Here is a 16,938-nt window from a genome sequence, read left to right as displayed (position 1 = left end):
AGGGGCTCGACGAGGATAGTGGCGGCGGCGAGAGGGGAAGGTAGCCGTGGACTATTCTGTGGTGGGTGAGTTCAAGGCACAAAGAACGTAACTGAGCACTCGACCATTCCGAAACTGAAGTCGGATGATCGCAATTACGGTGGTGGTGGGGGTTTCTTGGCGTAACATTGATTGGGTTAGAGATGGGTGCGGCAGCAGATGTGACAAAAAGTAGTGAAATGAAGACTGCCGCCGCGGCCATGAGAAAACGCCGCCGGAGGCCGAAAGTGGAGGAGAGAAACGAAAAAGAAGAGAGAGAGCTCTTCGTCATTCTTGGGAAGAGAGAGAGAGAGAGATGGGAAGGGGGGGGGGGTGGTTTAGAAGGGGAGAAACTTTTTAGGTGTTTAGGATGATGGTGATGGAATTGTAGTAGTAAAACTAAAAGGAGTTTAATGCAAAGGAAAGGCGCAAGAGGCACATGAAGGACTTAAATTTATAAGGGAAAATTTGAAATAGATCCCATTTTATAGGCTACTTTTGAAATAGATCCAATTTTTAATGAATTTTGACTTTTGAAATAGGTTTAATTTTTAACTACTTTGAACCCATATCAAAATACCCCAATTTATAATTACAATTGCCGTGTGAGGAGAAAATTTTCGGTGTCATAGGGACACAAATTAGTGCTTCGAGTGTTATAATATAATTGATTAGAAATATTTTTTTTATAAATTTCTACCTAATTGTAATTTTACACATGAGGTACTGGACGATGTTCCCAACACAATGAAAAATCTTCTGTACCGAGATACATTGTCTATTGGAGTGGAGTGGAGTGGTGGTTAAAACTCACAAACACAAATTCACAACTCATTATCCGTTCCATTATCTCCAGTCACCAATAGATTGGATACTTAACTCATTTCTGTGTCTTTATTTTTTAATCGGTAATTACTGTTCTCAGTAATTCTATTTACATACGTAAAAGTCAACATATATGTATTTTAAAGTGTGTCAGTAAATATGTGTTGTTATTATCTTTGTCACATGATTCACATAAATATGTTATGGTCTACTCTTACTCCTATATCTTTCTTGTACACTGACATGTTCAAAATGGACAAGGATTGTCAGCCGTTCACTTATGGTGTCTCTTCCGTGCTCTCCTGTTTTGTGTGGTCACGGTTAAGCCACGTTAACCTTTTATATTGTTTTTTTTATAGATATAATAAGACAAAAATAAATAGTAATATAAAATGTTGACGTGGCTTAACTGTAACCACACAAACAGAAGGCACGTGGAGGGCAGACAATCCTTGTTCGTTCAAAATAAGACGGAAAATTTTCAAATAGCCACTCCTTTTCCTTTTTTTTTTTTTTGCTCATTATTTGTTCAGAGACTTAAGGATTTACGCCATTTTCTTCAATTTTTGCATCATTAGGGGTGAATTTAGGTACACTAGGTTGGTTGCCACAAGGAAGAAACTTACTTATGTTGGAAACCATGATGGGGAGGTGCACGACACGGTTGAGATTCTAGCGTCGGGGCAAGTTCTCGGCTGTAGTGGAGCTGGTGTAGGCGGTATCAAGTCTGTTGATATCGGTAGCGGTGGTGGTGCTGGAGTTATTAGGAGCAGTGGGGAGTGTACATTCTCATGGTTTGTGAAGGGAACAAGCGTGTTGGTGCTTGGGGTTTTTATAGGATATGTTGGGGGGTTACATTTCATATTCCAGGAAAAAGGCCGTCCCAGGAAATAACTGGACTCCTGTGAAGAGTGAGGAAACGTGAGCAGGAAGGCATCCTGATTGCCTGTTGTACAACTGCAGATTGCAGTGTTTGTAAATATTCAAACTTTCTTCACACGGTTGGTGTCGGTAGTGATTTTCACTCCCGTTTTCTCTTCCCGCCATCATCCCCTTATTTCTGTCCCGTCCCGGGATCTTATTTGATTGATTCGATCCAAAAGTTAGGAAGAAAAGAGGAGTGGAGGAGAAGAAAATTGGAATGCAGAACTATATATTGTCATTTAGAGCTGTATGGTGAAATCTGAACAAAAAGGCTCCTTTTATTGCATGCATATCCCAAATAGGGGGAGACCAGTTATATACAATCGAAAGTGGAAAAGATTTCTGTAGTTACAGTAACTAATGTTAGGTTGCTGGTATTTGTAAGGCTGTTGGTCTTCACCCAAGCAATCGTCGTGTACGTTGATTGGCACCTTTCACTCGACAATTAAGCTCATCAACATCGTCAGAGAGATTATCAATAGCTTTGTTTTGCCTGCATTTACCATATTATTAACAATAATGCAAACATGTATACGAAATCGTGAAGAAAGTTTACAGAGAAGAACAAAGATATTAACCTGTCAATTTCACTTCCCATGTCCATAGCCATACCCTTCAGATCCCCCAATATATTGCTTAGGTCTGAAAGAGCATCTTCTTGCTTTGCCTTCTCATGCTGATATTGACAAACCGGTCCCATATAAGTAAATATGGAGAGCACGTAGCCATATTCTTGACATTCGTAATCGCAAACACTTACCTCGACTTTTTGCAAGGCACCTGATCCTTCGGGAGGAGGCGTTGCAGGAGCTGACCGCCCTTTCGGAGCTATACCCAACTTTTCCTTCTGCTGTGGGTCAGCTTTTTTGGGTGCAGCTGAACATGATCAACAGATGCAATAAGCTTTATGAGGTTTTGAAGAATTAGGATATGAAGCAAGCAGATTATAACAGAAGCAAACCTAATGAAAAATCAGGCCCCGAAATATCCTTGGTCTTCTTCGGCTTCCAAGGCATTGAGAACATGCCTCCAAGATTGTTTAAAATCTTCTCACCCTGTTTTCAGAATGCATCAATAGGTATTAAGATCTAAAATGCTGCTCTTCAAGATTTATAGTTTCTTGTGTCACAAGAAAATATAAATCGTCCGGGAATAACTAAAAGCATGACAGCAAGGAGAGGTTACCCGACTCAAATCCTTATCGATATCAACAGCCGCCATGTGAGTCCTTGTAATTTGCTCACCCTGCTGGTGCAACATGTCAAGTGTCCTTGTAGCATCCCCTCTGATGTCCTCAGCAATCCTGAGGCAGTTGTTGACACTCTTTGTTGTCTCCTCGGCCTTGTTAACGGCATATTTCTCTAACTCTTGCATACTCTGCTGCTCTAACGGTTTTTTTTCGTTGCTGAAATCCGGGGTGACAAGCATAGGCTCCGAAGAAGTTCTTCTCGCGGGGTTAAGCACGTTCTTCCCGGCATCTGAATCAGCTTGAGCAATCTTTGCAGGTGATTTTTTTGACCCAAACATTTTGGCAAGAAACCAATGGTTGTCTAAGTGGTAAGGTTTTTTTAATTATTTTAACCAAAAGTCACTAAATCAAAAGGAAATTGTTTGAATCCTTGTGAAGATTCTAATACGGTACCTACAATCTCAGAAAAAAAGTTAAACGATGAGAAAAAATTCATAAACTAATAGCAATTAAGTATTTAAGCGATGTTCTAAACTACTAGAAATCATTTTAATATATGAGAAGGGGATCAAACTCGACTACAAGCGTGTGAGCATGTTGTATTGTCTAACCTAACCCACGTCTGTAAAAGACCACGAATTTAGAAACAAAAGATCAAAACTAGGGTTTCCCAATTTCTTTCTAATACCACATTCTTCACTTGGCCTACATTTTCATACCACATTGCAATATTCCACTAAATTCAATAACAAAAACGAAAAGCTCCAGAGTTGATCACCAAAAATTACAACATGGGATGTGATCAAGATCAAAAAATGTACCTAGAAATTTCGATAAAAATCAAAACTTGGTAGTGTTTCATAAACAAACCACTGCAGTTTTTGGATTACGATTTAGCTTGTGCTTGAAACGAAAAGAGGAATTTGAGAAGAAATTGGAGAGAAACAAAAGGTTTTCTGTGGAGAAGTATTTATTTTCTGTGTCTGTGGTTGTGAGGAAAAAAATCAGAGAAAAATGCGCCGTGCAAAAGCAGAGGAACTGGACGGCTCTAACTTCCTCCGAATCCAAGGTCCAACTTTGAGAGACCGTTGGGAGGGATTTACCTTCTTCCCTCCTCAAATTTCCTCAGTTTTGTATTATTTTTGTGGATAAATAAAGGATTATTGTCAAGACGTGTATGCATGCCACGTGGGTGAAGCAGATGGCCCCTGTCACTGTGGTCCATTGGCAATTTGCATGCTTCTTGTTGGGTTAATAAAATCCCAAAATGGTCCTTTTGCCATTGGGTCTGATTTTGGGTTAGAGAGAGTCATTGGTGGCCCAAACCTTTATTCCATTCTAGAATTTCTTATAGTGCAGCCTTTTTACAGTATGCCGACAATATAAAGCGGAATGCTATATGTTATTATAAAATTAGAGAAACACTTGAAAGAATTATTTTTTTCAATTGTATAATAAGATGTGATTTACTGTTCAATGTTCCGAACACACCGAAAATTTTCTCCTCATAGTGAGAGTGGATATGAGATTGAGACTCGTACATTGTAGATGATAATATCAATAAATTGGTTGGTAGTTGGTTCATTCTAAATTTGTTAGAGACCAGTCTTTTGCCCTATGATTACTTTTTCAGTGTGATCATCAAACTGTGATGTGATGTTTTTAGAGCTCTTATGTTATAATATGTGTATCTGTTTATCATTATATAACTAACAATTGGATTAGTAATACAATGTGACATGAGACATCACACTAAAAAACTTGCGAGGAATGGATGAACAACATAATTTATAGAAAAAGGGTGATTTGGAAAATGAATTAGCAACAAACAAAGATCAAATTCTCAGGAAAATAAAAAAATTAACAAAATCAAAGTGGCTAGTTGCAATTTGGAGGGGAAAGATTTACCAAAAGAAGGTGATAGTTGCTTGCATGGTAGGGTAAGTTGTTAGGATAACGGAACGGCCCACTTGTCTTGGCTAAAAGTGAGACCAAAACCTTCACATACTTTTCAAGAAATTTCAAGGAAATGCAGGAACAATATCATGCAAATAATTGTGCCAAATTTTCAGTTAAGTGAATAATGCCAACGAGGGTTGATTGAGTTAGTAAGAATTGTTCTTTTCGTTAAATCAAAGCTTAGGTTCGAGTCTTACTACCAGCAACCTTTTTTGGTGGCGATCTATAAAAACTAAGAACTAAAACCTCTTGTAAGTTCTCGAAGAAGTTTGTGATATACGATTCTAAAATAGGATAGCTCCCCTCCTCGTAAACTTTTTCAGGATGAAAAGCACATGGAGCAATAATAAAAAATTTCATTAATTGGATTAAACCAATTAATTGAAAAAAGATTAATGTGGTAAACTAAGTAATAGTGGAGTCGTTGGAAAACGACGAATCAAAGCATTTCCCTCGTCTCAAACATGAGGAAGATAAGCAGACAAAAGGCAACACATTTTCTTTCACTCATTTTCTCCTTGCTCTGCTACTAACTTTCTCAGAGGGATACTGAGAAAGCAATGGCGGCATTACCATTCTCCGCGAAATCAACACCGTCAAAGTTCGTCTCAAGCTTCATACACTCCAACCACATAAGAAGAAACTCGAGACCGTTTTTTATCACAACAACCACTTGTTCCCGCAGCCGAGCAAGGAGGCAGCTTCGTGTGAAGAACGTGGAGACTGATGAGAAAGATGTCGCCACTCATACCCAACAAGGTTTGGTTAAATTTGTTTCCTTTTGATTTAGAGTTTTGGTTGCAACGTGCTTTTTTCATAAAAGTGAAAAGATTTGATGCTTTCATAGTCAAATGCATAAGCACTTTCTACCCATCTCAGCTGAGGTGGGAATTTACTTTGCTATATCAATTTTAAGTCAAGGTGGTTCATCACAATCTCACTTTGAAGATTTCATTGCCCTGTCACTGAATTTTTTCTAGGAGGCCAATCGTTGTGCGTTTGAAAATGCTTCTCCAGAAAGCACTTCAGCTCAAAAGCGTTTTCTTAAAAGCAAGTTGAAATTCTCTCTTCCATGTATTTTGCTAACCCAGAAGCACATTCAACTTTTTCTATGCTGTCTAAAGCACTTTCAATAATTTGGGCATTTACCACTTCCAAAAATCTTTATATTCACTCATTTATATCGACTTGATTAAGTTGTTATTTGATTTGATCAAATGGTTCAGGCAGTTTGGCTACAATTCCTCCTGATTCTTCATTCATTGCATCGAATATCAAATACCATGCCGAATTCACACCCTCTTTCTCTATCGAATCTTTCGCGCTTCCCAAGGCATTCTACGCTACCGCTGAAAGTGTTCGTGACATGCTCATTGTTAATTGGAACGCTACATATGAGTACCATGACAGGCTGAATGTAAAGCAGGCATATTATCTCTCAATGGAGTTTCTACAGGTTTGCCATGAGCTTCTCTTTTTGTCCTGATGCCGAAAATAACCTCTATTTTGTATACATTGCTTGTTGAGCATAAGGAGGTCTCATCTGTTATGTTTTAAAATTGTTGCAGGGAAGAGCATTGCTGAATGCCATTGGTAACTTGGAGCTTTCGGGGGCTTATGCACATGCCTTGAAAACGCTAGGGCACAATCTAGAGGATGTAGCTAGGCAGGTCAGATGCCCTGACCATTAGATTAACTTTACTGCGATTTCCGTTGAGCATTCCTTCGAATGGACTTACTTAATATTGTCTGGTTACTTTGGCAGTCTCTAAAATTTGTGTTGTTAATTGACAGGAACCGGATGCTGCGCTTGGAAATGGCGGGTTGGGGAGGCTTGCTTCCTGCTTTTTGGACTCCCTGGCCACTCAAAATTACCCGGCATGGGGATACGGACTCAGATACAAGTATGGCTTATTTAAACAGCACATTACAAAAGATGGGCAGGAGGAAGTTGCTGAAAATTGGCTGGAGGTTTGATCATTGAGACTTACTTTTTCCTGTTCTGTTAAAAGTCATTCACTGAATTTTGTTGATTAAGAACACTTTCCCTTATCAGATGGGAAATCCGTGGGAAATTCCAAGAAATGATGTGAGCTATCCTGTGAAATTCTACGGCGAAGTTGTTTCAGGGCTAGATGGAAAAAAGACATGGATTGGAGGCGAAAATGTCATGGCGGTTGCCTACGATGTCCCCATACCGGGATATAAAACTAAAACCACCATAAACCTTCGACTTTGGTCCACAAAAGTAGCACCGGAAGAGTTTGATTTACATGCTTTCAACACTGGAGATCATGCCAAGGCGTATGCAGCTTTAAAGAATGCCGAAAAGGTTTGTATGCTTTCATCATAGTTGTTACACTTATTCTTCCAAATCTGTATTGTTGTGTTACTTTAATCTTTTCATCTTCATTAGATCTGTTATATATTGTACCCTGGGGATGAATCCATGGAGGGAAAATCACTTCGGTTAAAGCAACAGTACACATTGTGTTCTGCTTCTCTCCAAGATATAGTTGCGCGGTTTGAGAGAAGATCGGGGGAGTCTGTGAAATGGGAGGAGTTTCCTGAGAAGGTTGCAGTGCAGATGAATGATACTCATCCAACTCTCTGCATCCCAGAGTTGATAAGGATATTGATGGACGTTAAGGGCTTGAGCTGGACGGAAGCCTGGGATATTACTCGAAGGTACTTCCCTTCTCGATATTTTGATTAGTTATTTAGCTTCAAGTTGGCGCATTCCGTGTGACTTGGAGTGTTTTCCTTACATGTATAATTATATATAAGCGAATGTTTTTTCATTCGTCGATTATCTTGCCAGAACTGTTGCATACACTAATCATACAGTGTTACCTGAGGCATTGGAGAAATGGAGTTTGCAGCTCATACAGGAATTACTTCCCCGACACGTTGAGATCATAAAAACGATTGATGAGGAGGTAATATTCAGCGTTCTGCGATAAAAATTCTTTTAATGAGCAAAAGATTCATTCTTTACTTTCTACTGTAGTATGTAACATATTCGATTTCTTGACCAGCTAATTCATACCATTATTGCTGAGTACGGCACAGAGGATCTTAACTTGTTGGAACAAAAACTGAGAGAAATGAGAATTCTTGATAATATCGATTTGCCTGATTCAGTCATTGGAATTCTCTGTAAATCAGAAGAAAGTTCTGCAGTTGATCACGTTGAGGAAGTTGATTTTTCTGATGAAGAAGCTAAAACCACTGATGAAGTAGGTCAATCTAAAGGACTGGACACTAATACAAAAAATGAGGTTACATTTGAACCGGATCCTAAACTTCCAAAGACGGTGAGAATGGCTAATCTATGCATTGCTGGTGGACATGCAGTAAACGGCGTTGCTGAGATTCACAGCGAAATAGTGAAGAACGAAGTATTTAACGATTTCTATAAGGTATAAACCCTATAACAAAACTTGGAAGTGTTACTGACGTCCATTTAGTATTTGCATATTTTTTGTCCACTGTTTTTCACATAATATTAATACCTCTGGCAGTTGTGGCCTGAGAAATTTCAAAACAAGACAAATGGGGTGACACCGAGAAGATGGATTCGTTTCTGCAATCCAGGTCTAAGTAAAATTATAACCAAATGGATTGGAACAGACGATTGGGTGAGAAATACTGACATGTTGGTCACCCTTCGGAAGGTAAGATGTCATAACTAGCTAACCTGCAAGTCATTGAATACATATCTGCTGGTCTTTTTCTTCGCTTCAATATATGAATTTCGATATTTATAAATCTCACTTTTGTGTAAGATGATAGCAAGTTGTATCGGCATTGTGCAAACTACCTGCATCACCCAAATGTACCCAAATTTTTTGCTTGTTCTATATGGTCTCCTTTTACACATTGTGTAACTTCTTAACAGTTTGCTGATAATGAAGATCTCCAATCCGAATGGAGGGAAGCGAAAAGGATAAACAAGATTAAGGTTGCATCCTTCCTCAAGGAAAAAACTGGTTATCTAGTCAACCCTGACGCAATGTTTGATGTGCAAGTAAATTTCTGATCCTACAAATATTTCCCCTGTTTCCTCTGGTCCTGTTTTTCAACTAAACTTATATATAATATCAGGTGAAGCGCATTCATGAATACAAACGGCAGCTATTGAACATCCTGGGTATCATTTATCGCTACAAGGAAATGAAGGAAATGAGTCCTGAGGAAAGAAAAGCAAAGTTTGTTCCAAGGGTGTGTATATTTGGAGGAAAGGCATTCGCAACCTACATCCAAGCGAAAAGGATTGTGAAATTTATCACAGATGTTGGAGCCACTGTGAATAACGATCGAGACATAGGTGACCTTTTGAAGGTATGTTTTTGGCTCATAGAAATTATCAGCTGCTTCACCATGTCCATTCTTGTCAATAATTTTGAGTGAAGTGTATATGTCTTCGATGTTTTAACCACAGGTTGTGTTTGTTCCTGACTACAATGTCAGTGTTGCTGAAGTGCTTATTCCCGGTAGTGAGCTCTCCCAGCATATCAGGTTTCTAGATTCATTTCTGCACAATTGCTTCAATTACAAGTTATCATTTGGTCTCATAAACTTCTGGCCTGTTTGGGAATGCTGTTACAGAAAGCACTTATGCTCATAAGCGCTTTTACTAGAAGCATAACAAAGTTCTTAAGAAAAATTCAAGTGCATTTGGAAGCACTTTTCAAGGAAGCGCTTGATAGGTGCTTCTCATAGAAAGCACCATAACCCAAGTACTTTAAACTTTTTTCTGTCAAACGTTCATGAAAGTGCTTCTGGTTGTCTGAAAACGTTTCTAAACTTCGCATAATCATAAATAATGGTAATAATGGTACTAATTCTGTGGCTCTCTCAGCACTGCTGGAATGGAGGCGAGTGGAACTAGCAACATGAAATTTGCAATGAATGGTTGCGTACAAATTGGAACCCTAGATGGGGCAAATGTCGAAATAAGAGAAGAGGTTGGAGAGGACAATTTTTTCCTCTTTGGTGCACATGCTCATGAAATTGCCGGGCTAAGGAAAGAAAGATCTGAAGGAAAGGTAGAATATATGATTAGTTTTTTACTAATCACTCAGTTAACAAACTATTAGACCTAATTAACATGTAATGCAGTTCGTTCCGGACCCGCGGTTCGAAGAAGTGAAGGCATATGTGAGAACCGGCGTGTTTGGTCCTTACAACTATGATGAACTCATGGGATCATTGGAAGGAAATGAAGGTTATGGTCGTGCTGATTACTTTCTCGTTGGCAAGGACTTCCCTAGTTACCTTGACTGCCAAGACAAGGTTGATGAAGCATATCGAGACCAAAAGGTGATTGTATATATTATTTGAACAATTAATTCATATTGCTTCTTTTCTCGTTGAACATTAACTTCCTTGTAAATGTACACGAACATGGTGCAGAGATGGACGAGGAAGTCGATTTTGAACACAGCTGGTTCGTACAAGTTCAGCAGTGACCGTACAATTCATGAATACGCGAGGGACATATGGAAGATTGAACCTGTTGTTTTACAGTAGATTGAAAAGTAAATAGCTAAGCTTTATATAGCTAGGTTGTGGAGCAAATTCAGATCAGCAATTAGCGTCACATTAATATATTAATTGGTTAACGCTTATATATATATATATATATATATGTATATATATATATATATATGTATATATATATAGTGAGGTAGCTCTCTCTCATGGTGAAGATAATGTTCCTCTTAACCCTAGCTCCTTTAAAAAAGAATAATGGCCCTATCAAGTGCCATTTTTGAGGAAGGCAATCACTTTTGAATCCAACTCAAAGCACAATATTCCGAATCCTAGTTTAGGGTCCTCCTCCTTCAACTTAATTTAAAAGGTATTCCCTCTCTTTCCCATGCTCCTTTAAAATTACCTTTCTAAAGGAACTCTTTTACCAATAAATTGGTTTAATTTGCCCGAGTTAATAATTAGCTTACTATTTTCAACTAAAGTTCAAAACTCAAAAGTGAACTAGCTTGCCATTTTCTCCATTAACCATATTTTTTTTAGTTGTTGGGAGGATCCCCATCGATGAGATTCCTAAGGAGAAATGTCTTCACCATTTAAAGTGGATTGGAATTTGGAACTGGCCGCCTAACAATGTGAGATAATATAATTTATGAAAAACGCCTCGATTGGAATATGATTCTTTTAATAAAAGTTGTTTTGGAACTCATTCGATTTCTTTGTCCTTGTCACGCAAATGATAAATTAACCTATCACCTAGAGTTCCTAGGCCAACAACACACCACCACCTTTAAATAGAGAAAAACTATAGTATTGCTCCTACTTTAATAATGCAATGGTTACTAATGGCGGAGTCAGAGATTTTGTTACGAGGGTCAAATTTTATATGAGTATAAGATCTATTTTTTATACAATGATATTTTATTTTACACAATGAGATGAGGGATTTGATTGAGTCACATAATGAGAGTCAAATATAAAACCTCTCATTTTCAGTTGAAAATAATCAGTCTAAACAAATTGAACTCATTAATTGTTCATCAAAATAGAAAGAAAGTACATATCCATAATCAGTATTTATCGTAAATACTAATACATAATCTCTAATTCATTCTAATTATGAAGTATCTCTATTGTTTGTCTTTTTAGTGTTTCACTATTTCTCATTAGCTGTTTATAATAAATTTCTATGTAGTAGACGGATAATTATCATTCCCAAAATTATTATATGTATATGACCTACTTTAACTAAAAGCCAAACAACATTAGTAAGGAATTCAATAATTACCAGGGCGAGAAGGGTCAAAGCAAAACAAACATAGCAAAATATGAGGAGAAACACTACAATGCCACAATGATGCAAAAGATGTGTGACAATCTGTCCCGAATTTTACGGAACAGAAGGGTATTTTTGGTAAATTCTTTTGGGTTGTGGGATATTTGGTTTAAAATATTGTTTTTAGGGCCTTAATAGGTCTGCCCAAGGGTCCCACCTTTGGATTTTGTCCCCTCGGCCTACTCTTCTCTCTCTCTCTCTCAACTTTCCCGTGCTCTCTCTCTCTCTCGGATCCCTTAGCCCTCTCTCTTCCCCAAGGACCAGTACACACCCATTACACACCTGCAACGGGTGACCACACCCTCATCAAAACACTTGGCATCGATGGAACCACCATTTTTTAGTGACAATGTAACTCGGGACTAGAGGAACCCAGTTGTTCCGGCGAGTCCGACGACTTTCGATCCGATTTTGCAACCAACTCCGGCCACTATTTGGGAAACCAAAGTTTCCGGCGACCTCCGACACTTTCAAGGCAATTTTCGGCCAAACCACGGCTAGTTAGCCATCGTGCAAGGTGCATTTATTGTGGCATTTCCGTCTTCGTTAGTTTGCATGGCTTTTCGACGACAAAGTATCTATGAGTGGACCCCTTCTAAAATGCTTGTTTTAATAGTAGAAATGCTTACATGAAAAACATGATTTAATGGTTACGTTTTATGAAATGTTTTATGAGTAAATTAGATTTACACTTATGATATATCATGCTTTACTGCGAATATTTTGGAATACCATATTTTGTCAAACTTATGTTCTTTGTAGTATATATGATGGATGACTATATACTATTTATGAACATGTTTTCTTTACACTTCTTTATAGTATATATGATGGATAACTATATGCTATGAAGATGATTTTGAGATATATGTACTAATGTTTGGAATGAGTATATTCAAGGTTTTGTGCGTATTTAGTGGTCACTATTCTGCCTACGGGCAATGATACTTATATTGACCTATGGGTTGGGTGTTGTAGGAGCCTACGGACGATGATACTTATATTGACCTACGGGTGGGGTGCTGTAGGAGCCTACGGGTGATTGATACTTGTGAAGGAAATGTTATGAAGGAAGAGTTCCGTATGTCTTCAGGCGATACTGATACCACTTGTTAGCACACTATATACGATATATGTTTTATGAATTTTTTTATGGCATGCTAGGGTTTCGGAAAACCTATCACATATTATGCTATTAGTTTTCATAAAACTTTGGGGGTTAGTACGTTATTGAATAATTGTTTCAGTATTTTATATATATATATATATATATATATAAACTTAGTCCACTTATGTTTGTTTTGTGCCCCCTTAGGACTTAGATTCAAGGCGTACAACCCTAGTGTCAAGGCACTCCCACATCGGCATCTTCAAGTCCTCTCGGTGTAGAACCCATCTCTTTGTTCATTCAATTTTGTGTTATTCCTTTTTAGTGTCTAGGGTTAGTTGTATGCTCTGAACACGTTCCTCATTTGCATATTAATTACATTTAAATTTATATGTCTTATTTATATTCATTGGTTCACATGCATTATAGTATGGCTTCGTCACCTTTGGGTGCCGGCCAGCATGTGCCTACCCTGGTATTTGGGGAATAGCAGGGTCAGGCATGTCAAGATGACCCTTCTAAGCCTTAATTGGCTCCGCCCTTGGTTACTGGCCTACTGCAACTGATGTATTAGTTTGTAAAATTGATCTGGTCCATCTCTATAACCAATCTAAAAATTCTACAATGCTTAGGTGCATGCCAATATCTTTTCTTCATCTAGTTGGTCGAAGAGTCCAAAGAAACAAATTAACGATAAAGTTCTGAAGCATATCATGCTCTTATGCACAGTTGAAAGAAAAAAAGAAAGGAAAAACTACTCCAAAAACCCTAAGCATAAATTGCAGATGCATATTGTGACATTGATGTAAGATGATTAACGCGGGAAAAACATAGATCTATGAAGTTGGACTTGCATGCCCTAGCATTATAGTTCACAAATGTGTTTGTTCTGCCCTAGTTTGTTAGCTAGCTACATCATGAAGTGCACGACTTTTCAAGCCATTTATACAGTTGTGAGTTTTTTAATATTAAGCTGCAGAATGAGAGGCAATAGCATATCTGTATGTATACATATTTAAATCTTTAATATTTATTTTACACAAAGTTTAAACATTTTTGTTTTCTCTGTCTGGGTCTCTTAATCGTATGATGTGATTGAAGTGGTTAAGTAATCGGCAGGCTCTTTCTAATGCCAATTCAACTCATACATTGAAGGAAAATAAAAAAGGAAAGGCCATAAAGAACTTTTGTGAGGTGGCCCCTCCTTAATATTAAAGAGAGAAATTTTAAAGAAACTATGTTAAAAGTGAGATTTTTTATGTATTCTCTGTCACTTCATGTTTTTAATGTAATATTTTATAATGTTAATATAAGAATTAACGTCAAATCATAAAATGATCGAGAATTCATGAAGAGTTTCAATTTGAGATAAGTTTTTTTCTTTCATAGATTACAGCACATAAACAAAGTTATTACATTATAAAGCAACACCACTTAATAAAAAAATGATTCTATAAGATATATTATAAATAATGTATAAAGCTAAAGTTAAAAAGGGGGACACTCGATCTCCAACAATTATTTGTGCATGAAAGCTAGCTAGCAATATTTGGTTCATGCATATACATATTATTTGGTATATTTCACTTCCGATATGCATATATTTGTGTGAGCCGTTAAGATTCCACAGAACATATATCTTTTGGTCCAAATGGTTGTGTATGTCCCTTTCAGTGCTAGGGTTTTGCAAAGGGAACAGTACAAAATGGTTTCTTAAGCTAAAATCATGGCATTTGCCGCTACTGGGGTTCAATGCTTCTGGTTATTGGGATAATGCCCTTGACCTAATTCTTTGTGTGATATTTATGCTTGTTATGTAATATTTATGCTTGTAATAAAGTGATCTGGATCTTTTTCTTACATTTATCTGAAATTGCTTACATTTATCTGATAAATATGAAATTGCTTACAACAATATTCCTCCCCAGTCAATATAAACTTCTTTAGAGCGAGGGTAAACCAAAAGTAGAAAGAAACTCGTGGAAAGTGCTCCTTGAAAATTTGATAACAAAACTTTGAGTCTTTATCATATAATTTCCTACATAATTAACCAACGATCACCAGCGACGAAAAAAAATAATTAAAACCCATATGAACAGGAAGTACTTGGCCGAACTTCCAAACGTTATGTTTCTGTTTAGTCGATCGGAACCCAAATCGTTCTTTGTTTGAAAATTAAAAAAAAAAAAGAAAAAAAAAAGAGAAAAAGTTGGTCTTAATCACATTAATTTGGGCAGTGCTAGTGCTGCAGAGAATACAGATGCAGATCCTTTGGAGATTATGAAAATGATATATATTGAGCCTCATGAAATCATGATTTGCATACATTAATCTCATAACGATTTGATTGGTACCTTTTAAATTTATATTCCATACTATTATAATAAGAAGATTATGCTAATTATGGTGCACCTGAATGGAAGATGATCACCTCCGGATCCACTTTGTGAGGAACTTAGGGATCCTTACATCCTAGCCGTTCATCGTATATTGTGCGGCTAGTTTTCGTCAGATACTATTTGTGTTTAATTTTAAATTAAAAAAAAAAGTCAAATGATTTATGATCGCACAATATAAGATAAATAACTAAGATGTCTAGATCCCTAGGATCCCCACAAAGTGAATCCAAATAGGATCCAATTCCCACCTGAATTATCTAATCCATCCGTTTAACTTTTTTAATGTTTAATCTAAACTGTTTAAAACCGTAAAATGATGCATATTATATCATTTATACATGACATACTGGCTTGCAGATTAATACATGATAAAAAAAAAGGCGCGTTATTGGCGTAGGTTATGAGTCATGCATGACAATGACTAAAATAAATCAAGACAAAGTTCCAAATCCAAGGAACGTGGTATATATCTTGTTTGTTTCAATTAATATATTACTTGTACCGAAAATATATATATAAATCCATCCGTCATATGATGTATTTTGTATAGATTGAGCTGGATTTTGGTGTTTTGTTTGGTGAATTCTGAATTTGTGATGTTACTTTATCTAAAGGTTGGAGGTGATTCTGGACTTTTGAAGTATTCATGTAGGCTTTTAGCGAGTCAATCGTTTCTTTTATTCAAAGTTTAACAAAATGCAACGTAATCAAGTGCACACGCATTCAACTAGAATAGCTTTCCGGGTCCTGGGTAGGAGCAAATCATCGATATGACAACCTTACTGTTTACTAAGGAAGCTCTCAAGTTGAATCGATGTTTGCGTGAAATCGGATGAGATTAAAATATAGAAGATTTCACCCTTTTTAGGGTAGGTTTGAGCAAGAAGCTTTCTCCATCAGTTGTGCCGGGGATCTTGTTAGCTTGGACCCATCCCGCCCTATATGCTACAGACATCATATAGAGAACCAACGATTCAACGATTCAAAGATTTGTTACCTTCTATTTAATTAATTCATAAAAAGAATTAATATTAATTTAGGCAGATAATAATTGATCTGAGATTTGTAATATGATAAAATAATAGAACCGGCCGGTGGAGCCAAAATAAGGGACTGTGAGGGGTACTGTTCTCAACTTTATGACGACGATGAAACCGCAACCACTCGAGATGAGACATTGCAAATTTTGGATATGGAGGTTAGACCCCTACTTTTTATTTTTTTTTATTTATTTTTTAATTCAACCATGAAATCATAACGCAGATATTCCCTCTGAATTTCTAAATATTTTTAGGTAAATTTTCAAGTTAAACTTCACAAAAATTTCTTTTTTAATACAACTACCAATTTACACTTAGGAGTAGAGAATATTCGCTCAGCACATGATAAATTAGCTACAATAATTTGGTGTCAAACTCATTATCAATGAAAGTCGAATCGAGGACTTCCAACTTATAAATAGAGTAGCACTAAACTTTAGTGCTAAGTGTCAAACTTTAATGACAACAAGATGAACAATAAGTAAAATGTTACTGATAATACTTCATGCGATATTTTGTAGATCATAGAATGTAACGGTTGATGATTGAATATCATCTTTAATAATTTAAACAAGAAATCTAATCATCAAGTTATGTGTTCTATGATCTTGCTAATTGACCTAGCCTGCGGAATGTGTAAAAAA

At 37.0% G+C, this 16,938-nt stretch overlaps 2 protein-coding genes across 2 annotated transcripts; one reads left to right on the top strand and one right to left on the bottom strand.

The window, feature by feature from the left end:
• Nucleotides 1-2,027: 2,027 nt before the first annotated feature.
• Nucleotides 2,028-4,016, bottom strand: LOC103425470 (putative SNAP25 homologous protein SNAP30). Its single transcript, XM_008363552.3, has 6 exons — nt 3,778-4,016; nt 2,953-3,409; nt 2,729-2,822; nt 2,528-2,643; nt 2,346-2,443; nt 2,028-2,260 (listed from the first exon to the last, which is right to left on the bottom strand). Exons 2-6 carry the CDS (start codon nt 3,292-3,294, stop codon nt 2,164-2,166), a joined length of 747 nt encoding a protein of 248 aa, XP_008361774.3. The 5' UTR covers nt 3,295-3,409; nt 3,778-4,016; the 3' UTR covers nt 2,028-2,163.
• Nucleotides 4,017-5,001: 985 nt separating this feature from the next.
• On the top strand, nt 5,002-10,548 carry LOC103431906 (alpha-1,4 glucan phosphorylase L-2 isozyme, chloroplastic/amyloplastic-like). Its single transcript, XM_008370081.4, has 15 exons — nt 5,002-5,674; nt 6,142-6,371; nt 6,484-6,585; nt 6,710-6,886; nt 6,972-7,247; nt 7,332-7,603; nt 7,737-7,854; nt 7,954-8,337; nt 8,440-8,592; nt 8,817-8,945; nt 9,023-9,259; nt 9,360-9,436; nt 9,780-9,966; nt 10,040-10,240; nt 10,334-10,548. Exons 1-15 carry the CDS (start codon nt 5,476-5,478, stop codon nt 10,448-10,450), a joined length of 2,859 nt encoding a protein of 952 aa, XP_008368303.3. The 5' UTR covers nt 5,002-5,475; the 3' UTR covers nt 10,451-10,548.
• The last annotated feature ends 6,390 nt before the right edge of the window (nt 10,549-16,938 follow it).

The sequence above is a fragment of the Malus domestica genome, chromosome 16 (genome assembly GCF_042453785.1).
Source record: "Malus domestica chromosome 16, GDT2T_hap1".
NCBI lineage: Eukaryota > Viridiplantae > Streptophyta > Magnoliopsida > Rosales > Rosaceae > Malus > Malus domestica.
This window is presented reverse-complemented; position numbering and strand designations above follow the sequence as displayed.